Source organism: Cottoperca gobio, chromosome 6 (genome assembly GCF_900634415.1).
Source record: "Cottoperca gobio chromosome 6, fCotGob3.1, whole genome shotgun sequence".
NCBI lineage: Eukaryota > Metazoa > Chordata > Actinopteri > Perciformes > Bovichtidae > Cottoperca > Cottoperca gobio.
In genome coordinates this window covers 19,734,550-19,757,781 of record NC_041360.1, presented here as the reverse complement: position 1 = coordinate 19,757,781, position 23,232 = coordinate 19,734,550, and the positions used below count along the sequence as shown (strand labels likewise).

The 23,232-nt window shown below is 41.6% G+C and overlaps 2 protein-coding genes across 5 annotated transcripts; both read left to right on the top strand.

Moving 5' to 3' along the window:
- Nucleotides 1–11: 11 nt before the first annotated feature.
- On the top strand, nt 12–8,465 carry LOC115009169 (uncharacterized protein C3orf20-like). 4 transcript variants are annotated; one of them, XM_029432969.1, is made up of 19 exons: nt 13–288; nt 379–649; nt 729–826; nt 903–1,381; nt 2,239–2,295; nt 2,393–2,492; nt 2,788–3,000; nt 3,129–3,278; nt 3,493–3,613; nt 4,046–4,171; nt 4,244–4,351; nt 4,525–4,687; nt 5,009–5,228; nt 6,045–6,128; nt 6,258–6,615; nt 6,921–7,037; nt 7,569–7,711; nt 8,063–8,179; nt 8,324–8,465. In XM_029432969.1, exons 2-19 carry the CDS (start codon nt 608–610, stop codon nt 8,427–8,429), a joined length of 2,802 nt encoding a protein of 933 aa, XP_029288829.1. In that variant the 5' UTR covers nt 13–288; nt 379–607; the 3' UTR covers nt 8,430–8,465. The 4 variants fall into 4 exon arrangements, with proteins under 4 accessions (XP_029288832.1, XP_029288831.1, XP_029288829.1 ...); XM_029432970.1 differs by lacking the exon at nt 6,921–7,037; XM_029432972.1 differs by lacking the exons at nt 8,063–8,179; nt 8,324–8,465 and having other exon boundaries at nt 12–288; nt 6,921–7,145; nt 7,569–7,688.
- Nucleotides 8,466–9,229: 764 nt separating this feature from the next.
- Nucleotides 9,230–23,167, top strand: LOC115009168 (FYVE, RhoGEF and PH domain-containing protein 6-like). The gene is made up of 21 exons (XM_029432968.1): nt 9,230–9,367; nt 10,433–12,380; nt 13,816–13,954; nt 14,242–14,309; nt 14,836–14,866; nt 17,040–17,191; nt 17,348–17,504; nt 17,639–17,726; nt 18,267–18,317; nt 18,436–18,494; nt 18,601–18,672; nt 19,335–19,403; nt 19,579–19,662; nt 19,755–19,834; nt 19,963–20,065; nt 20,176–20,322; nt 20,981–21,086; nt 21,412–21,506; nt 21,590–21,718; nt 21,832–21,971; nt 22,057–23,167. The coding sequence occupies exons 1-21, from the start codon at nt 9,358–9,360 to the stop codon at nt 22,091–22,093; spliced, it is 3,765 nt and encodes a 1,254-aa protein (XP_029288828.1). The 5' UTR covers nt 9,230–9,357; the 3' UTR covers nt 22,094–23,167.
- Nucleotides 23,168–23,232: the final 65 nt, after the last annotated feature.

The following is a 23,232-nucleotide window of genomic DNA, read 5'->3' as shown; positions in this document are numbered from 1 at the left end:
GCTATTAGACAATCTCCGTGCAACAACTTGACCCGAGTAGGAAGACGACCCCCCCCCTCTGTCACGAGGTGCAAAAACTTTCATTTATCATGACTTTTTTTTTTTTCCTGCAGGGGAAATTACATTTTGAGAGAGCAACACAATCCCAGTGTGTTCTGTGAAGGGTGAAATGCTTATGCATCCAACATGTAGTGATAAATGGCCTGTAAAGGCTGCACTGCTAGAATCATCACTTTGTCTGACGTTGAGTTTCAGGTTACTGTGCGCATCTGTGACTGCAGCTCCACGGTAAGACTTGTGTGTCACTTCCCTTTGTTTACACCATGGAAAACACCTTATCTATTATTGTTAGTAATGTTTTGTTATTTGTTTTTGTAGCTTTGACGCCCGGGGTGGATTCATGGTGCGTATCGCGAGTATTTGGAGACGGGTGTAGAACTGTGTAACCAAGCAACATGCCCAGTACAAAGAGCGGATAGAGGCACATTTACAAAAGTGAAAGGTTGATTTTAAAGTACTACACTTCGGATCTGTTAATATTGTGTTGCGTATACTGCGTGTGAAGAATCTTTAAAGGACATTTAAGTGGATCAAAAAAGAGGAAATAATGACGGAATTCAGAACTGGCCCTTTGTATTTCTTTGACCAGGTGGGCTAATGAGTAATTTTGCTGACTATAGTTTAAAAGAAACAGCAAGACATTAACCTTGAAACTAATCTCTCTGCAGCCAGCTAAACGAAATCGAATTAAAGGGGAACGAAGCAACATTTTGCATTTTAATTTGGCAAATGAAGGAGCGCAGTTAGAAGATAGTACAATACAAAGGTAATTCAATTTCTTTACTGCTACAAAGTATTTTACATTTGTTCTTGTGCGACTAATACGTTCATTTTTCTCATAGTAATGGAGAAGGTAAAAGTGATGAGCTCACTCAGAGACTGTCAGGGGAAACATGTGGAGATGGTAAACCTGATACCTCATCTGCTGTCGGTGCTGCACTCAACATAAAGGACCACGAGCCGATGGATGCATACAAGCGAGCAGCCCCACGGTTATTAAATGACCTGGCTCGCCTACTTTCACGACATAAGTGGACTGAGGAGGGGCGTATTCCTCACGGGATTATAAATATTCTGAATTGCTCCTGGAAGGATCTGAGTGCGGGGTCGGTGCACTTTAAAAGTCCGGAACAGACTGACAAACGACGAAAGTCCAAAGGTTCAGTGAAGTTGGATGAATCCCGTCACGCGTCCGCCAATGACAAGAGGGAGGCAGGAGAGAGAAGCGCATGTGTGGTGGAAAATGTTGGTCACTCAGTGAGAAAACCACAATTTAGCTCAAATCCACGCGTGAAAAAGCGTAAACATAATTCCAAAAGAGGTAAATTAATCCCTGGGTCGCTTTTCTATGGAAGCCAACTTCTGCCAGGAAAAGAAAAAATAACTTGATGAAAATTGAAATAATGTTAAATACTCATTGTAAAAAGTCAAAATTAGATAGGCTAGTATAAATTCATACTATACTATACATAGCCTACAATATATTGTGACTCACTATCAAATAGATTTTTGTGTTACTAAATTAAATTTATATTTTATTACTTATTACTTATTTTATATTTTTATCATGTTAAACTTTTCTAACCTAATATGTCCTTTGGATGAAAAGGGCTCAAATTGTAGCTCTCATAGGATATCCATATACAACCTGGCAACCCAAAAGTAGGTTTTACAAATGGCTTATAAAGTATTAATACATCATTTATTAACAATTGATTAAGCCTTTAGTTACAGCCCAAACACTTTATAAAATATGCAATGTTAGAAAATGACACATAAGTCCAAATGTGTAAAAGGCAGGACAGTCAGAACTATAATTTAACTCTAATTGTTGGTAGGAGACGATAACAATGAGAGTGATAAAAAAAAATGAACACCCATTAAGTAAATAAGTAAGTCATGACCTTTTAAGACTGAACGTGAGGACAGCTTTGGTTGCAAGCTTGTGGAAGTGAGAGGATTAGTTTACCAGATCGGACAAGGTAGCTGGTAGCTGTGCACAGATGTTCTGCTGTCTGTTAATCAGGTACAGAGATATTGAGTTACATTATTAAGTTTCTAGATTCGACTGTTACCGACCGATATGTGGCCAGTATTGTACAGATTCAATGGAAAGGTGAATGTAAGAGCTCTTCTGAGACATTAACTGAGTAATATATTCTGCTATATTATATACAGCTCTCCACTCCACCACCGTCCGTTTCTCCATCTCATCCAACGGCTGCAGTAACCCAGGTGAGACAAAGAGCCGATGCATTGTGTTCATGAAAGCCACTGTGGTTGTCTCTCTGCTGTGTCCCTGCTGCCTCAGCTGGATGTGATTTGTGTCCAGGTTGGACCATCAAGCCTCAGCAGCACTCCTTTGATGAGCCTCAGCAGATCAGTTTGTGTCAGTGGGTGGTGGAGCGACTCCAGGCGGCACGAAGTCTTGAGTGGGTTGTTAACCTTTACTGCTGCATATAGTAAACGTGTGCACATGTGTGTCACATGAGGGCTTACATTCCAAAATGTCTTACTATACAGTCAGATTTTTCTGTCGGTCCAGACTGAAATATCTCAGTAACCGCTGGATGACAGAGGTGATCCTCTGACACAATCTTCTACAGATATTCTTGTATCTTTGATGACCACCTGACATTTCCTGTATCATTTTGCAATGTAAATCCTCATAAATTCTAAATGAGAGATCAGTTATTTAAGCATAAAGACTACTTCATCTTCACACAGAAAACTGCAAACAGCTGAACAGTACCTGAGCAAGACCCTCGTACTCCGTCACTACGGTGATGCAAAGGCAAAACTGAAGGACAGGAGAGCGAGGACAAAGGCTCAACCTGCCACTCTGGTCAACGGGATGCCCCAGATTCCAGAAATGGAGCAGCAGGATCCGGCACAGCAGAAACTACACTACAGGATCAACGATGGCTCCTCCTTCATATAGTATCCTTCTCTCATCATGTTTATTCATAACTATTTTAGTTCCTGTAGTTACACGAGAAATGCATTGCACAGCATATGGCTAATGTGTCACTGCAGCTTACCTTTGACCTTTGACCCTGACCGCTCAGCTACCCGTCTGGTTGCATCGCAGTATGCCAGAGCCGCTCAGGTCTGCCCTGTGGAGGCTTCTATACCAACGTGTTCAGTGACAGCGAGTGTCCCGTTATTCTGGCGACCATCACAGCGTTTGGACACGGGGCTGTGACAAACCCTCTTACGTGAGTTCAGCGCTGATATGTGAGAAAGTCTGAAACAGCTGGAGTACCCTGTAACACACAAACATGAGATTGCTGCCGTTATTGTTCATCTGACTCCGCCCCCCCCCCCCCAAAGAAAGCAAAAAAAGGGTATTCTCCACAATGCCTTTAAACAGCCTTTCTATAATCATGAGTGTGTGTGACGGCTTTAATGATGTGTAAAATTGTTCTCCAGCTCTGCCATTACAGCAGTGTGGGACCAGGACGGTGGATTCATATGTGACCATCATGGGAAAATAACTAAGGAGTGGAGCTGGCAGACAGACCGCACCCTGAGGGAGAAGATTGTTATACAGGTGTAGCCACATCGCTAGAATAGTGACTTTTTATACCTATGACATATTTACTGTTATAAAAAACGATATCTATGTTCTTGTGCAATAAACCAACAGAGTCAGCTGCATGTTGTACAAAGACCAGGCCAAACTTGATCTGCAGACAAGAAATATATTCAGTGACAAGGGTAGTCAGAGGGACTAAGAATGTGGAGAGAACCTGTCATGTGAGATAATTGTGAGATGTGCATATGGGAAACGTCACATTTACGGGAAACAAAGCAGGGCATGTTTGGTATGACGGATGACCTACTGATGAACAAACACTAACTGTCTCTGACAGGACAAATAGAGGTTTTAAAACAGGACTACAGCGTGCTGATTTAATAACCACGCTCACGATTGTCTCCATTTTAAAGAAACCTGTAAATGTGTTTGTTTTCCCTCCTGCAGTTAACAGATGTAATCTCTGTGAGGCTGCTCAGTGGTACTTCTGCTCTGCTCAGCTTCAGGTGCAACAACGAAAGCGTTCAACTTCCTCTTTCTGTCCTGTCAAACATTACCCAATCACAGGAAACGGTTAGTTTATATTAACATAAATATAATTATGGTTAACAACTCTAATCTATAATGTCTACTCTGCATTGACAGACTGAAGGGAAATGTACCTCCGATTCTGCTCAAGACCTTCTGCTGCTGAGGAAGCCAAAATGCCCTGCTGTGGTCCTGGAGAGCAATAGCAACATGACGCTAACACCTGTAAGAGACTTTTCATCACATAAAAGTATGGACTCAAAACACCTGAATATTAAAAGAACAGCCGAGGAAAAAACTTAGAGTTCTGCAGATGCCTTCACTGAGTCACTTTGTATAAAACAGCTTGCTAAACGCCTTATGTTGTTCTATATCATGCAAGTAATGATGTATGGCAGGTGTCTGTGTGCTCCCGGGAGGTCCTCCAGATGGTTAGAGAGGTGGAGGAGCCGTCAGCACAGTGGAGAAGAGGAGGGCATGTTGGCAGGGAGCTGAAGAGACTTCAGCAGAGAGTACGAAACACCCTGGAGGGCTGGCTGGATTATTATCGCGTGGCTATCGGTACGTACCCGTAAGCACATCTCCAGCTTTTCTGAAAACTGCAATGTGCGCTCGCTCACGCTTCCCAGCTGCGATCCAACTGCACCAGTGGGTGTGATGTACGTAACATTAGGAGTTATTAAAGTATGCACTGCAGATAAAAGTAACTTTGAGCCAATCGGATCCAGTAAGGTTGTTTCAGAGTAGAAAGCAGAAAGTTACAGTATCATCTCATCCTGCAAACTCAACATTATTCAATAGTTCCATCAGGATCTTGTTCACGGTCATTCGTGTCACTCGGTGTCTGTGTGCATTTCTGAGTGACCTCTTCGTCTCCTTCAGGTATCAAGTGTCCTGACATGAAGCGGATGCCAGATGCCCCACTGAGGACCAGGCTGAGGAGAGAGGTACAGTCAGCTGCTCTGCCCTCTCTGCACCCACCTGAGCGGGCAGATGCTAAACCAGTCCGGGCTGAGGAGGGCAGGAATGAGTTACAGGAGCTGCACAGACATCTGTTAGCACAAGCAGGAAGACCTCTGGACTCCTACGTCAAGCTGCCAAGGTGCACACTTTACACCAATATATAAGGACCAGAAGGTTTGACCAAAATCCAGGGGCTGGACCCATAATCTGTAGTTAAACACTAATCTATGGCTACGTTCACACTGCAGGTTAAAGTGGCCCACATCTGATTTTCTTTTGCATATATGTGACAGTGTGAACAGCACACATCACACAGAAGCTCATCTTTTCAACTTATTAATGTGGTCCTAAATCAGATACAGGTCTGAATTTTTTGCAACGCTACCGCAATCTGAACAGTCATATCGGAATTCATGCAACTTTTACGTTTCCCACTTGGCATCCACAAACATATCCGAACAGAAGAAGCAGCCATTGCTCCACAAAAATAAGTAAAGATTTGGCCCTCTTGTTCCTCAACTTCATTCTTGTCTATCTATCTATCTCTCTCTCTATCTATCTATCTATCTATCTATCTATCTATCTATCTATCTATCTATCTATCTATCTATCTATCTATCTATCTCTCTCTCTCTCTCTCTCTCTCTATCTATCTCTCTCTCTCTCTCTCTCTCTCTCTCTCTCTCTCTCTCTCTCTCTCTCTCTCTCTATCTATCTCTCTCTCTCTCTGTCTCTGTCTCTGTCTCTCTCTCTATCTCTCTCTCTCTCTATAGATCTATCTATATATCTATCATTTATCTATTTATCTACTGCTTGAAGTTCAGCTCAATATGGCTAGTTATTGATTTAGTAGTAGTTACAGAGACACACTGTTTATTGATCACTTTCAAGTGCTAGAGCTCTGCACAGATGCCTACTGCATTACGTAATAAATGTTATTACTGTATGTTGCCAGGACACGAAAAAAGCAAACAAAGGAGGAGCCCCGTGTGGTCACACAGATAGGACCCCTTCAAATTCATGGCAACATCAAACTTGAGTAAGATCTACTTCTTGTATTACTGACAGCCACGTAAACACATTCAAATATTAGTGAGTAGGAAAATGACATTTACTACAGTTTAGTGTGTTTACAATGACAGCTTTACTATCACTCCCACTCTGCCAGCTCAGTGATTATTCCAAACAGTGCAGATTTGCAACTCTCCGCTGTCGCCCACTGTCCAGCCCCACCGTCGTTCCCTCCCTCCACCCCCCTCATAGTGTGCCCCGCTCTGCTGAGAGCTGCCCTGCTGGGGGAGGGGGGGCGCAGGCGGTGCTGCTGCAGCGCTACACTGATGCCAGTGCTGACGGACGTGGAGTACGATGCCTTCGTTATGGGCCAGCCTCCACACAGTCAACAGATCCTGGTGGTGTGCCTGACTCCACCAGTCCAACCCATCAACACACAAGCGGTGCCCGGCCAGGACGTGCTGGAGCAGCTTTACAGGAAGAGGAACAAGCACAGAACCATGCCGTGTTCTCAGGTGTGAATGCTGTTTTACTACAGGGGGTAGACAAAATGACAAAAACACAAAAAGCAGCAATTTTCTCTTGTTTTGGTCACCTGTTTTATACTGTATCTATACCCACCCAGACATCATTACAGTCTCTGGTTCGCAGTGTGTGCATTTGTTTGTTGTATCACTGTAATTAAAATCCAGTTTACATAATCAGCAAGTACACTAAATGTGTACTTAGTTTTAAAACAGACCACTAGACAAAGGTCAAACAGTCAGCACAATGTTGTACAGTAGGTATTTCAGGAGCAGGTTTTTGTTTTTTTATCTAGTGCCAGATGGATTCATTTCGCCTGGTGAGGTATGAGGTGTCAACAGGGAAGCCCAGCTGTGGAGGGAAGAACATCCTGCTGCAGCAGCAGCACAATGCTGCTCCTGGGATGGTCCTGGTCAGTAAACCCACTGCAGGCTTGGCTGAAGGCTGCAGCCTCTGCTCAGTGCAGGTTTTCATTGTTCCCACTGGGTGGCAGCAACAGTGCTAGCCTGAAGCAGAAGAGGTGACGGCATGAGGGGATGGGGTGAGGAGGATTGTAGTGAGGTGCTGTCCTTTTCAAAAATCCACAACATTTATTAAAAAAATATCAGTGAGGGATGGCGTTTCTTAATTAGAGAAAGGGTGGTCTAATTTTCAGCCCAAAGTCATGACAGCTGCTCCACTGAGTTTTGCTGTAAGATGAAAAGCCCTCCTTCAGTCCATAAATCAAACAGAAGACCTACGACCTACGACTGATATGACACATTGTAAAAAAAAAAAAGATTGAATCAACATTGTGTTGCAAACCACTTCTCTATAATCTAAAAAAAACTAAATAAAACATGGACTAATGCATTTTAAATACCACAATAAAAACTGCAGTGTATGTAGTTTTGTTTCTCCATTTCCACACATGTAATGTATATTCTCCTTGTTCATGTGATAGATGTACATCAGAGGGAAGCTGCTGTTTGTTGGCTACATATTCAGTGGTCACAGCTGCACCGTCAGGGACCTTCAAAAGCAAATCTCCAGAACCAGGGGAGACTACAGATTAGGTGTGAGCCTCCCTTTAGACTACAAGTTCAGGTACTACTGCAACATGCCCAGTGTGAATCTGATTTACTGTGGGAAACTCAATGTACTCGCTGTAATGTAGTAATATAGTGTGAATTTAAGGGGAATAAACTCAAAACAATGGTCAGTGAGCAATCGTGAAATTCAAAGAACAGGTTAATTATTTCACGAAAATACATTTTAGACGTAAATAATTTATTTTAAGTTTGCTGCTTTGATTGTTTGAAGTATTAAAAATGATTTGCTTACTTGTTTTGTTAGTAAAATATAAAATACTGTAAAGTAGAAATACTCTACTAGCCTACTAAGTACTTAGTTACTTTCCACCATTGGTGTTTATAGTTCTCTGTCCTTTCCTTGCAGTGATACAGTTGACCCCCCCGCAGCCACAGATGCACACAACTCCCAAGATGCAACACTAAAAGAAGGAGATGACATAACACTGACTGCTTCAGTGGACAAGGAAAAGGCCAATATGAGGTGTGTGACTGAATTCAATTGTTTTTATATATCAACAACACACACGTTTCTTTAATTCATGTGTTGTGTTCTCACCCTGACCATGTTGTTATTTAACTCAGTGATGAAGATAAATTACCTGCGCAATGTCTTCTTCCCGAACAGAAAAAGCAATCAAGTTCCTGAAGTATCACACCAGCGACAGAGAGACTTTTGTATCAAACCAAAGAAGACTCCAGCACTTCTCCGTGTTCCTGTTATCACACACTGAATACACTCTAGTGACGGGATTGTTTCTGTATTGGTCCACTTGTAGACATTAAAAAAATCAAAGTCTCAAATGTACAATGAAACTGCAACTCCTCATGTGCTTACTATGCAGGCACCTGTCTATTCATTTGTACCTGAAATTGTTTTAACGTGTGGTCGTAAGAAGTACACAGGAAACTCTCAGAGGCATCAGGGCTAAAGATCTATAATCCAAGATAAACAGTGTACTGATCTGATGTAAATATCGATGAGAAACATTGTAATATTTTATGGGCAGATGTAATAAAAACACCAAACTATCCAGTGCCCTTTGACAAGCTGCCATTCATACCCTTCCTGTTAGCCAGAGCCGTTTCTTGTAAGAATGACTGATTTGATGAACCTGGTGACAAAGTTACAGCATAATGGAAGCACCAGCCAGAAATGATGTTTACTTCCCCAACTATATTAAATATAGCTTTAAAAGCATCAGCTGGCTCGCACTCATATTTCTAGTCTCTTAGTCACACTAGTGGAGTTAATATTAGTAATGATGATGTATGTGGAAAGATGCGTGGGTGGAAATTCCTGTATAGTGATGATAAAGTCTAAGACACTTCCGACTTAGTTAATGCCATACTTTAGAGTTACCAACCTTTTGTTTTGATTGATCAGGGAGTGTGTGGCCCCCTACCGGATTGTTTATGGAAACAAAGGAAGCACTTTGATACGCTGGCAGCCAGTCAGTGCGGCTCCGGTGAGAGTGCACTGTGTGCGGCAGGATTACATGTGTTGCTCGCAGGAGAAGAAAAGCGCAGATAATGTGATTGACGGATAATTTATTTGGAGTCGACGGCTTGAGATGTATCCGGACACAATCGACGCTTATATTTCCCGCTGCACTGATTTATAAGAATTAACAAAACAGGAACGAAGTGAGTGAAGCGAAGATGAACTCAGGTAAGTGACTGAAACTCCATGATTGTTCTGGTCAAAGGTTAGTTAGTGACTCAAATACATTACACATCAGGAAGTTTAGTGACGGTAGAACCATAGATTTGTTTTAGTGTTAATGTATTTCTTTCTTACAGATAAACATTGTTACACAGAGAGAAGCGATGCAACAGATGTAATGTTTACTGTGTAGCTGAAGCTAATCTGCAGCCCCTGGTGTGCTTTCACATGTATGGGTTTATACAGGTCAACAAATAAGTGTGTTAACAGGTTCAAGATAAAAACAACAGAAGACACAACACAGACTGAGTGTCTATGTATTGTACAGGTACCTGACTAGCAATCCTTTCGTTTTAAGACGTGTATTATAGTATTTGGGACATATCCCACTCATTTCCCTGTGTGTCAGTCAATGATACCCAGAATTGTACCCAGAATCTCCAAATCCAAATGTATGAGAATGTTTTTTGTAGACTGTGTCTAACCTGTGGTGGCTTTCTGAATGAGGAAATATGTCCTGAGGGAAAAACCAACATCCCTCTCTGTCAGCAGGTTAGGGTGTTATTGTTTTGTCCATCACTGACAATATTTAGGACATTGGTTCAGCCAGATGTACGAGTTTGCATGACGTTTCTTTGCAGTTTCTGCACCCCCTCCTTCATTTATATCCCACTCTTCATCTTCCATCTGCTCCTCCTCCTCCTCTGCCTGTTGACACACACCATTAGCCGGATTACCGTGCTGTTGTGTGGAGTGGCAAACATAAGCCATGTGATATTTGAACCCCCCCAAGGGGTGGTTTAGTACTTTACAGCAGTTTCACACTAAGCTGTTACTAGGCTAGGATCAGTGCTACACAGCTAAAGAGTTAAAGAGTGAACTCCCATTAGGGAAACATCTGTCAGATGAACACAAATGCATCAAATGTACCATATGGATATCCAGAACGTGTTTTTATTCTTTCCGATTAGATCCGTAGTCTTTTTGATGTGTTTCGGATTACAAAGGGCTCTGATTCAGACGAGTTACACAAAATCTCAAGTGCATATGTTTTGTTTTTTCACTCCTCAGGCATGCAAAAGCCACCTCTGGCCCCAAAACCAAAGCTGGCTCAGCCCCAGAGGCCAGGGCTGTATCCCTCGACCCCCAGAAGAGACTGCCTCTCGCTCTCATCTCCCGGTACACCGAGGAGGGTTAAACCACTACTGGCCCCCAAACCCTGCCTCTCCAAACTCACCACTGCTGTGGAGTCCAAACCACTGGCTTCAAAGAGCCTGCTCCAAACACCTGTGACAGAAACCCCACGGATCGAAGGTCTTCTTAACTCCCAAAATGGAATACAGCAAGAGAACAAAAAGCCAGATTGGGATTATATTATTCCTATTTGTCTGTGTAGCCAGGAACACTGCATGTGCATCAGGAACACGTCAGCACACAGAAAGCTTCTCCCTACATCTCGAGGTACTGCGGAGGACAGCAGAGAGAAAACAGACAAGTGCAAAGTGATGAACACTTCCACCAATACTCACCTCACAAACCATAAACCTCTTCAAGAAACGTTTACTTTAGACAGAAATCTCAACACAGACATCAACAGCTCCAGTCCTGAGGTGAGGCTGACTCTTCCTCACAGAACATGGAGCGATGAGGCAAATGGGAACTTAATACCTCAGAGTGCATCTGGGCGAGGACCAGAGGAAGAAGCTCTTTGCTCAGAGCAGATATATTGTGTGCCCCAGCCCAATCCAGTCCCGGCAGCTTCTAGGAAGCCCATCCCTGTCCCTGTACCACGGAAACCCATGACGGCTGGGCTGCCCCATCAGGAAAAGGTGGAGGAGAAGAGTGAAGAGATTATAAGCCAGGAAGGGAGAGAAATGAACGTGAAAGAGGTGAAGGTGTCATCAGAGAGGAAAGGCAGCTCATCGCTGTCTGTCAGTGTACCTGTTGGAAACATCTTTCTGTCTGCGAGAAAAGTCTGCGCCCAGCCAGCTCCTCCGCCCAGGAAAAAACCTTTATTGTCTGCACCTGAGAAAGCACCAACCTATGCTCCTCACACACTCCCGAAGGACGTGGAGGAAGAAGACCTGGGTTGGGACAGCAACATCCAGGAGATGGAGGTATCGGTTGACCAGGAGGATGAAGAGGTGGAGAAGGAAGGAACGTATAATCAGGAGTCGGTCTACAGTATATTCCCTCCTAGTCCTCCCTCTAGCAGGTCGCTCCAGCAACCGGAGCTGAGCCAGCCTCCTGCCATCACTGTGGCAGCAGCGGTGGTCAAGGTAGTTCCTAAGAAGCCCAAGAGACACAGCAACCCGATGGCATGGATGCAGAGGAAGGAATCCTCTGAGGAGAAACAAGAGTGGAAATCAGGAGATGACGAGAAAAGGCAAGCCTTTCCTACACAAGATTGTGTTTTGAAGGAGACAGTGAGGATGGAGCTGCCTCTGGTGGAGAAAACAAGCAGAAAACTCTTAACACCTGGAATCATCAAGCCTTCTCGCTCCAGCCTGGGCAAACAGAAAGCCAAGTCCTTCTCTAGCGCCGACCTCCTGCGCTCTGACGGACAGAAGAGGAACTCTTTCCGGAAGCTGCTGGACTTGAAGCTCTCTGTGAAGATGCTGATGGTAAAAGGAGGCCATAGCTCCAACTGCACTGCGAATGAAAATGAACAAAGCGTGGACAGGGAGCAAGACGGATGTGAGGACTTCCACAAGCATTTCAGGGCTCAACGTAAATTCTCCTGCCCGCTGACCGGAGTAGAGCAAAGCGTGGATGGAGATGATTTTCTCCCTGTAACAGAACAAGATATTAACTATGAGAACATCCCTCACTATGAAGAGATACCAGACTACATTAATGTGCACGTAGGAAGGGCAGAGGAATCCCCTCTCGCCTCCATCTCACAGCCAACAGCCTGGCTGTATAATGATGAGGGCATTTATGAGGAGCCGGAGCCATATATGACCTTTGAGAAAAGCACTGGACACCAACAGTGTCCGACGCCAACAGACTACGAGAGGTAGATTATGATGGCCTTCATGTCTTTGTCTTGTGTTCCAGTGCCTCACATCTGATCTTACCTCTGAATATATTGGGTGATTCCCTTGCTTTCTGAAAAGGAGTGCAGGAGAACATTGTAGGCTTGTTAAAGATCTAATTAATCACACAGAGGGACTGTGTGATCTTTAGTTAGACAGGAAGTCCACTGGAGAATTAGTCACATGTGTCTTTTGTTGCAGAGCCTGTCAGGGAAGTTGGACAAGTATAGTGGCACGCGTCCTCAGCCTTTCAGGTGTTGATGGATTGTGGGTTGATGAACAAATAATTGAGATGCCGCTTAAATATTTTTTAATATACACTTCATGTTGCAAGTATTCATCAGAGGCAACACTAAGAGTGAACCGATCCTTTTAAACGTTTGGCTACAACAGCCAGCTTGATGCTTAGTCAGCTCAATTAAACATGTTTATGTGTCTAATTATCCTTTTTTGCCAAGAACTCGTATGTTACGCGATGAGTGAGCAGAAGTCAGTCAGGAAAATAGGATTACAGTTTGTGTAACTGTACACTCGCCGTTGTACGGCTTAGTGTGTCGCTACTCTTTAGCTCAAACTGTGCAACTATCACATGTTGAAAAGACGTTGAGCAGCTCTCAAACAGAGAGCAGCCACAGCTATTGTAAACACACCGCAGCGTATAAGACCCACAGACTCCGGCTTATTGGGTTTGCTGCTCAGCCACGGCCTATTTCTTTTTTCTTTTTTTTCTGCAGTTTTGTTCAGGGAGGGGCTGTTGTTTCACATGTAGTGCTCCTTCAGGGAATTGTGGCATTTTAGATATGTAGTTTCTCTTTTGTGCAGTTCACTTTCTAGCTGTGTGTGTGTGTGTGTGTGTGTGTGTGTGTGTGTGTGTGTGTGTGTGTGTGTGTGTGTGTGTGTGTGTGTGTGTGTGTGTGTGTGTGTGTGTGTGTGTGTGTGTGTGTGTGTGTGTGTGTGTGTGTGTGATATAATCAATATTGGTTTGCAGTTCTTCTTTTTCTCCTGGACAAGGCTAGCATCATGTGACCGTGTTGATTGTTATCATAAATGTTTTTTTCCGGTAGTGTCAAGTTCTCCTTTTCCTGTTTTATGACTACCACTTGATCCGAGCTGGAAATGTTTGAATATTGCTTCAAAAAGTCACTCTTCTTCAAATGATATGCTGTAACAGGAGCTTTCATTACAAATCTCACCTCTTTTCCCTCTTCTATAAACGCCATCCTCTCGTTCTTGTGATTTTTTTAATACTAATCATGTGGCATGTGAATGATGTGGTCATTGTTTGCTGCATTCAGTGTTTTTAATAAATGCCTGCAGCTGCTTCTGTGTGTTGAAAACACCCATACGGTGGTGCGTTCATGCTCTGGCATCTGCCTCTATTCTCCTCTGACCCCACCATCCTGCCCCCTTTGACAGAAGCTCTGTCGATGAGGAGGTGACGCCCTTGGATGATGACGACATCTTGGCCAACACCTCAGAGGATGAGGACGAGGAGGAGGACGATAGCAGCTCCATCTCAAGTAAAGGAGACCCTGAGCAGCCAGAGGAGAGTACGGTGAGAAGCAGACACGGTTAGATTTATGATTTCAGTCCTCGAATTGCTCAGAAATACTTCCTGGAATCCTCACACAGTGTTTGTCCTTTGCAAGGTTTCAGATAACATTTATTTTGGTCGCATGGGGAAGAACTTTTCTTCCTTTTGACATTTTATTCTTATTATTGGCCTCATTTATATCATATTAGTGCACCTAGATTCATCTACAGTGAGTAGTATAGCCATGAACTATACAGGGATTTATTATAGTACATTGAAAGACTATGTTTTTTTTAACCTTTTGTTAGGCGCTGAGTGGACAGAAGAAGAGCAAGATTCACCACATCGCCACAGAAATCATGAGCTCTGAGAGCGTGTAAGAGTCTTCATTTGTTTTTCTTTAAATGTAGGTTCAAAAACTTTGCCATTGGGATAGTTTTGGGTTTACTTGCCCGGGTTTTGAGGTTTCTGCCTCCACCCCAGTACATTTGAGGTGAAAGGAATGTCGTTTGTGGTGCTCACAACATGTAAAAAAAAAAAGCATCTCATTTCAGAAACGGTGCTCCCATTACTCTGGATACTAAACATACATCGCTATCAGGGACTATTTCTTTGTTATACAATGAAAACTTAAAACAAGATCTGTGTATTATCAAAAGAACATTGTTTTTGGATAGACACTTTGAGCACCATAGACAGACATCCATTCACCCCCATTGTATTGGGTGGAGACGGATATTTCACAACCTTGGAAAATAAACCAACACTATCAGCATGTCTTGATCCCACTAGATAAGTGAGAATGAATGTCTTTTTCTGTACTTTTGGGAAAGCAACTCTTTTACTTTCTCCATAACTATACTCATCCATTATAACATCTTTAACTTTTACATTCTTTCTAGGTTTGTTGATGTCCTGAAGCTGCTTCATGTTGTGAGTACCCTGAAACATCATCCTTTTAGTGTTATGTGAGTCACAAAGCTTGATGTCAGCAGTAATAAGTGCTGAGTCTGGTGTTATAGAAATAACGGAAATGGGCCACAAAAGAAATGGTGATCGATAAAGCCCGCTAAAACTATAAATATTGATGTGAAGTTTGTTCTCTGTTGAGAACATTTCAAAAGGCTCTCTTTATGTTTTATCTCGTGCTATGTTTACTGTGTGAGTCCACATTCTCCATCTGTGTCTGATTAAGCTAGCCACTGGGTCACACCCCATGTAGGACAACACTGTGTGCAGACCTTACTCTCCTCAGTCTCGGCCGCACAGCTCTCACAGTTTCCCCCGGCTTTTTCAGTGCGAGTGTGTTCTGATGGTAACACTACACTCCTGGACTTCAATGGATTCATGTCGTTCTCCCTGTGTTGTTTTTGAGAGATTTAAACTGTGACGGATCCAAGCCACCGAGATCATCTAGTTTCTTTGCTGTTTGAGAAATGTGATTATCTAAATCTATCAGTAAACTCTAACCAACTTTTAAACATTGCTCTCTTTTAATCGCACAAAAGAAACTAAAATGCGTTCACTTTGAAATAAAGAAGCACACACGCACATTATGAACTTGTTGTCTCTCTCAGACAAAACTCCGTATGAAACTAGAAGGGCACTCAGAGCGCAGACCTTCGCCAAGGCCGTTTTCAATAAGTGAAAAAAATAATACATGTATGTCACGCCCTGTCACGCGGATCCACTACAACATTTAATGGGTTCTTCCTTGACCCATGCTATACCCTCTCACCTAGTTTCTTGAAATTCAGGCCACTTATCGTATCTCCACTTCCTCATGTGTATATTTTATGGCACAAAATGTCTTTATTTACACAACCACAATGAAAGTTCATATTGAATAAATTAGAGGTATAAGATCATACTGTATTTTAAATGCAACCTTAGTATATGACACACCTTTGTACCTTGTATGAAGTGTTGTTTTATCTCAAAGTTAAAGTCACCTTAGGTACTCTACACTCTTTTTATTTGTTTACAAAAAAGTACGAGCAGATGTTTGGAGAGACAAAGGTCTCCAAACAGGATTGTAGTGGCACTGAGTCATAAACACTCGCAGCGGAGCGCAGACGGGAAGTGCTCCGGTCTCTGCAGACTGTGCAGGAATGAAGTCCAGTAATGAGGATCAGTCATACCAAGTTCAAAAGAATGCAGAGGTGACTTGGTATTTGTTAATTCTTCATCTCCGCCAGGCACTCGGCCAGCTTTTCACAAACTGATTGATGATAACACCACATGCTATTTGTTGTGTTTTTATCAGTTGAGCCATATTTTCAGCGCTGCCCCGTGCTATTCTCTGTATACTGTTACTGTCCGGTAAACAAAACTCCACAATGTCAACTTACCAGCAACAGAAAGATAAGAAAAGCTTTGATTTATAGCTTGATGAAAATGTGAAGCTTCATAAACTTAGTTCAAAGAATACTTTCGATCCACATAGGCGTGTTTTTAGCCTTTTTAATTTGAAGTGAAATCCACCAAACTGAAGAACCACAGCTTCTGTTGCCCACTTCAGTCTTATCACACAATATTCACTTACTGCTGATTCAGTCGTGTCTGCATTGAAATCTTTTCTTATTTTTGTGAATCACCCACATTTTTTCTCAATCCCTGCCAAATCCTTTTCCACGTGACGCACCTCCTTCGCCGTCAGATCACACTTGTTAACCACAGGAGCGCTCCGTCTGTAAGCAGTTTCATTTGCCATGTGTCCTCATAAACCACAGAAGAAACTCCACATCATCAGAAAAAGAAGCAGAAACGGCGCCCTGAGGGTCTCTTGCCCTCCTTTCTTTTAGTCCTGACTCACCGTATTGGGATATTTACAAATGCTTAATGTGAGTCAGGTGTCGGTCATAGATCAGCAGTATTTCTCATTCTTTATATTTTATACTTTAAGTTTGTGGAGCTTATCTGATTTGTGATGTTGTTTATGGACCGTGCTACATGATTTGCAGAGCAATTTTAAAACCTTTTTATTTATTTTGAGCTCGTCTTAAGCGCTTCATTGAGATACATTTCTGCCGTTTCCCCCCCTATGTGCCTGAGATACTGCATTTGACCTTCTGACTCTTTATCTGTCTGACTCTCTGACGTGCAGGACTTCCGTGATGCGACGTCCACAGCGGCTCGTCAGAGTGGGAAGCCTGTGATTGAGGAGCGTCTTCTCAACCAGATTCTGTACTACCTCCCACAGCTCTACGAACTCAACCAAGGCCTGCTCAAAGAGCTGAAGCAGAGGGTGGCCAAATGGTACAAAAGAATCCTAAAACACTTTTTATTACGTTTGTGTGTATTGATCACTGTTACTGTTGTATTATTACATTTAATCTATTTTACTGTAAAGCTTAATTACACATACATTCTCAAGCAGGTGTCTAGATGACCTCATTCTACTTTATTTTACAGGGATGAAAATGCCCAGCTAGCAGACATTTTCGTAAAGAAAGGGCCCTATCTGAAGATGTATTCCACATACATCCGCGAGTTTGACAAGAATGTAGCTCTGCTGGAAGAGCAGACGAAGAAGAACCCAGCATTCGGCGCAGTGGTACGGGAATTTGAGGTAAGGAAGCTTGCTTGACCTGTTTTCTCTGTCTGAGGAGGGAGTGTCTGTTGGGGCACTGAGGTGTCATTGTTTGTTTGTTCTTTAAAAACTGTGTCATTTGTAATGTATGTCATGTTTTGTTTTTGTCCAAGGCCAGTCCACGCTGTGCCAACTTGGCTCTGAAGCATTACCTCCTGAAGCCTGTGCAGAGGATTCCTCAGTATCAGCTGTTGCTCACAGGTACTTCTGCCAAAGAGTCATTTTCATAGCATTAGATTAATTACTCGTCATGATCATTTACAAAATATGTAAATCCAAGCCAAGCTTTATTTAAATGCACTTCCTTGTAGTGTTGGGCTCCAGAACGTTGCATGCTGGACCAACCTGTGCTGTCTCATTATTGGCATCGTGGTGCCCTCTAGTGTCCAGAAAAAATAAAATAGTTTGGAATTTCTGTCCTTCAATCCTCATATAATAAGATTTTTGAAGTGCGGTCCAAATCCGATTTGGTGACATAACACAAGCTTCAACATGAGTGAGCTTAGTGTTTCATGAGTCTAATGGATCAGGGTCGATCCCTCGGGACTAAAATGTGAAAAATGTTTGCTTGCACTCCTGTATGATTCTGTTATGTGAGCACCTGCAGACCTTTTTATCCAGGATTTTAATTTCAGATTACGTTCCAGGAATTTATTTTTAACACTGGGCACGTGTAACCCAGCGCACAAAGTAGTTTTCACTGCTGGCCCTGACTCTTAAATGTTTCTAATTGTGTTTCAGACTATCTAAAAAACCTGTCTGAGGACTCCGATGATTACAAGGACACACAAGGTAAACCAAGTGACTTTTTACACGTGTATCCTGTAAACTCACCTGATAGTGTCAGTAGAATGGAAACATTGTCTGTCATGTATGTCATGTACACCTTTTCACATTTCTATCCACTCAGCGGCCCTTGTGATAGTGAAAGAGGTGGCCAATCATGCCAACGACATCATGAAACAAGGGGTGAGAACTAACAGGAAATCAGGCATATTCTAATAACTTGTTGATAAAAGGCTTCATATGGGTTGCTTATGTCCTCATGCTTTTCGTAATGCTTTCCCCCTCTCAGGATAACTTCCAGAAGCTGATCCAGGTGCAGGGCAGTCTGAACGGCCACCATGAGATAGTCCAGCCGGGGCGGGTAAGGCCATAAAGATTTTGTCTGGATTATCCTATTATAATTATTATTATTATTATTATTATAATTATTATAATTATTATAATTATTATAATTATATATTATTATATTATTATATTATTATTATTATTATTATTATTATTATTATTATTATTATTATTATTATTATTATTATTATTATTATATTGTGTATTTCTCTTTTTAAACCTCCATTCAAATGTGTGACATTAATAAGATTAAACATTTTTTAACCACATTTATGTTGATCACGAAGGTCCTTCTCCCATAAATATTATCAAATGATTCTGATTATTTAACATAATTAATAAAGTAAAGAATCTCACTTTAAGGTACATTTTGTAGCTGCTCTAGAGCGTTCTATGGCATCACACTAACTTCCTCAGCAGGTGGAGTTTGGCTAGTTATTATATTATCGTATGTATATTATCATATACATTACAAAGTACAATTATACATTCAAATGCAATGAACTGCATCCGCCCTGGCTCTCTCAGCCCTTAATACGATATACACTATGAATAAATACAAGACAAGAAGAAGAAGAAATCCTACAATAATAAATTAGTCACTGTGAGTTATTTAAAGTGCTTGATGTTCAGTAATCTAACCACCGGGGAGTAAAAACTAACATTTGTGTGCTCCAGATCTTCCTGAAAGAGGGCGTTCTGAAGAAGCTGTCCAGGAAGGTCATGCAGCCCAGAATGTTCTTCCTGGTACAATAAAACATCTATCTCTTCCTTCTCTAAATTCATTTAATTGATACAATATATTTAGTGCAAATATGTTCTGTGAAGCTCTAATTGTGATCAGACTTTCTTCATCTTAGATCCTCTGTGTATTAGAAAATGACAGAAAGGAAATTATGTTTCTTTGTCTTTTTCCGTACAGTTTAACGACACGCTGCTGTACACCACTCCTGTTCAGTCAGGCCAGTTCAAGTTCAACAACATGTTGTCTCTGGCTGGGATGAAGGTGAGCACTTTTCCTTACACTCTTTGTCCTTTCACATATATATCTTTTATGTTATACGCTGCCATCACAGCTCACAATGAAATGAATTACAGGTTAGCAAACCAAGCCAAGAGGCCTATCAGAATGAGCTGAACATCGAGAGCGTGGAGCGCTCTTTCATACTCTCAGCGAGGTAATGATCAGAAACAAAAGGGCAAATGTCTTGGTAATTTATGTGCTGTTTCATCTTGTGCTTTTCCTTGCAGTGCAAAGGTCTGTGAATACTGTGTAGGTGTGTACACTGTGTTTTTCTCTCTGCAGTTCAGCCACAGAGCGAGATGAATGGCTCGAGGCTATTTACACGGCGATCAGTGACTACACCAGGAAGAAGATCAGTTTTATATCTGGCAAGCCTCCAGAAGAGGTAAGAAAAGCTCATACCTTTCCTGTTGGCAGTGTCTACTCTCTTGTAGTGATAAATACAAAGTCTGTATGAGTGATGGGTTAACTCCTCTTTTGTGTTTTTATTCTCAGGTAGAGCTGAGTGATTGTGGCGATGGTGCTTCTTTGGGATCCAAAGCCCCTATATGGATCCCTGACCCACGCACCACCATGTGTATGATCTGCACCTGTGTGTTCACCCTAACATGGAGGCGACACCACTGCCGCGCATGTGGAAAGGTAAGGTGACAAAAGGTCTCTCTCTTCAAAAACAAATGGTTTTGGAAATTTCTCCCTTCCCTTTCAGTCAAGATGGTGGTGAAGCTAAATAAACGAGGATTGATTCATCTCGTGTTGTGGCTAGCTTTAGTGGATCATAACATATCAGGGAGAGAATTAATCTGAAGATGCGCCGGTTCAAAATGAGACCAAACTTATCTGTAGATGTCAGTTTTTGAGCCACAACGAAGGCCAAAGTGTGGCCGGCAACAGACTATGTAAGGCTTGTTTTTAGCCTAGCCAACTGCCGGAAATGCCTTTTTTCTGCTGAAGCAGTTGTTGGTCACTTGTGGCCTCTTCCAGCCGGTTAAGAGGAGTGAGGACTCAGCAGTCAATGATGGTATAAAACAGTCAATAAAATAGGTTTTTCAAAAATTGTGAATCTCTGCAACCAAGATTGGGCATAAAATTAAGCTGCTTATGCTTAATGGGTTCAGTAGTATGTTGGAATAGCTGGTGATAGACAGACAGACAGATACACACACAAACACTTGATCCCTCTCAGCCTTACACCTGGCAGAGAAGAAGAAAAAAATAGGACAGTAGAGTACATTATAAAACAAATTCTGTTGTAAAATAAGAAGAAAATAACATATTTTATGCTTTATCATCCCATCAGGTGGTGTGCCAGTCGTGTTCCTCCAACAAATACTGTCTTGAATACCTAAAGAATCAGATGGCACGAGTGTGTGACCAGTGTGTCCCTGTTCTTCTGCAGCAGAAAAGTAAGTCTTGCTTTCTCCTAACATTGTTTGCAATATAATCTGATAAAAAATGATGAAAAAGACATGCACATCACAGTGCCCGATAGGATGGGTGCTGGATTTAATGCTGCTGTATAACGTTTCGAGCAAAATCCAACTAAAGGAGCTGTTTGGTGCGGATCTATCTATTCTTACTCTTGCAATATGATCCACACACACTGTGTACATTATGTTATTTTGATGTTGTCGTAGGCAGAAACATCAGTGTGGATTACACACAAGTAACCAAACGGGTATTATATGTATTTTCTATGTATGAAACAACTGTCACATTTGTGTTCATCAGGTGAACAAGCCCTATCAGCAGCCGTATCCCCTGGAAACAGAGCTACCTTTACTTTCACCAGGAAGCAGAAGAAGATACCTGCAGCTCTGAAAGAGGTCATTAAAGCTTTGTCGTGCTCAGGATGCACTGTTGGTTATAATGACCTGATATCTTATCAAATGGGTTTTGTTTGTTTCAGGTGTCAGCAAGCACAGACAACTCCTCCATGAGTGGGTATCTGCAGAGGTCAAAGAGCAACAAGAAGCAGGGGAAGAGGCTGTGGTTCGTCATCAAAGACAAGGTTCTGTACACGTATGCTGCAAGTGAGGTAAGATCTCCTGCTTGTATCGATGAAAGCCCAGTGTCATGTTATAATTAAACCAAAAGGGAATTGATTTAATCTCTATCTAAACATCAGACTTTTTTTGTGTCTTCATGCAGGACGTTGCAGCGTTAGAGAGCCAGCCCCTGTTAGGGTTTATGTTGAAAGTGGATTCATCAGAGAAGTTACATTTTAAGCTTTATCACAAAAAGACACTTCACTACATTTTTAAAGCTGATGACCTCCAAACGTCACAGAGGTATAGTATAAATATTGGTGCCACTTATGGTTGCATGTGGTGGCAGAAATAATAATACTAATAATCTTATTTTTTTTTATAACAGATGGATCGACTCATTCAAAGAAGCCACGGTGCTTTAACGTCGGCTTACAGTGTGTTTAGCTGTTCAACATGGTGTTTTACCTCCGGGCTCTCTGAATTCTGCAAAAAGCACCTGGAGACAGCAAATTAGTTGCAGTGAAATAAAATCCAAACATTATTTTATTGCTTTTATCAGACATACTGCAGTAAAGTGGGGCATAAGCCTGGTCAGTTGTGTATGTTAATATGAATCTGTTCCACCAGGATTTATGCAGTTTTGGCTATAATTTAAAAAATCATATGCCACAATCATCTGTAGATATTTTTAGACTTATCTTTATTTTTTTTATTATTGTTTTTAATAACCTACTTGGATCTCCATAGCACATATTTGTTAATAAAAGCCCATCATCAATATGTAATGAATTTGTAATTGTACAGTTTAAATACTGTCAACAATTTTAAGAGCTAAAAACAAATCCTATACTGTAGATGTTTCTTGTTGTATAGGAAGAATTACCTAATTTCACACGTGTGTGTGTGAGTGTGTGTGTGTGTGTGTCTGACTGTAGAACACACAATGTGCACTCTTTAAGCTTGTCTAAGAAATGTTCACCCTTACATTATTAAGCCTTTCTGTAACTCTGAGTCCAGCCTAGAGTCTTAAAGGTTTATCAAGGGAATGTTGACTGTTTGGACATAACTGTACCATAATGTGTATTGCACTTAAGTAATGTACATATGATATACCTACACACACATCTTCTGTAAATATAGAGGATTGTAAATTAAATGTAATCGAATTTCCATGAATCTCTCTTATTATTTTAATTCTGTCACTGTAATACATTTTTGTTTTACTGTGCATGTTGTCATGGTCCAAACACCACCACCAACAATTTGTCTGCACATTAAAATGGTGGAAAAGCAATAGTCAGCAAACTGGGAAGTAATTTACAATATTGGTTTCTATTGCAGAAGTAAGTTGATTTAGCGTTCAATATATTAACAATTTAAAAACTTTAAACAATGAAGCCTGTCTTACCATACATCTGAATTCATAATATTACATCCAATGATAAAGCCAATTGTCTATATAAATAAAAAAACGTTATTATTCTGAGTTTGAATGACTCCTTACACTTAATATACTCTCTACACTAAGTAATAGACATGCCATTACTGCTGTGATAAACAA

Excerpts from the sequence above, each read along its gene's own strand:
- LOC115009168 (XM_029432968.1), top strand. Across the intron at positions 14,310-14,835 it reads ATCATGAGCTCTGAGAGCGT|GTTTGTTGATGTCCTGAAGC; the intron begins GTAAGAGTCTTC and ends CATTCTTTCTAG. Across the intron at positions 14,867-17,039 it reads TCCTGAAGCTGCTTCATGTT|GACTTCCGTGATGCGACGTC; the intron begins GTGAGTACCCTG and ends TCTGACGTGCAG.
- LOC115009169 (XM_029432969.1), top strand. The coding sequence starts at position 608 with ATGACGGAATTCAGAACTGGCCCTTTGTATTTCTTTGACCAG. Across the intron at positions 3,614-4,045 it reads GGGAGAAGATTGTTATACAG|TTAACAGATGTAATCTCTGT; the intron begins GTGTAGCCACAT and ends TCCCTCCTGCAG. Across the intron at positions 7,038-7,568 it reads CTGCTCCTGGGATGGTCCTG|ATGTACATCAGAGGGAAGCT; the intron begins GTCAGTAAACCC and ends TTCATGTGATAG.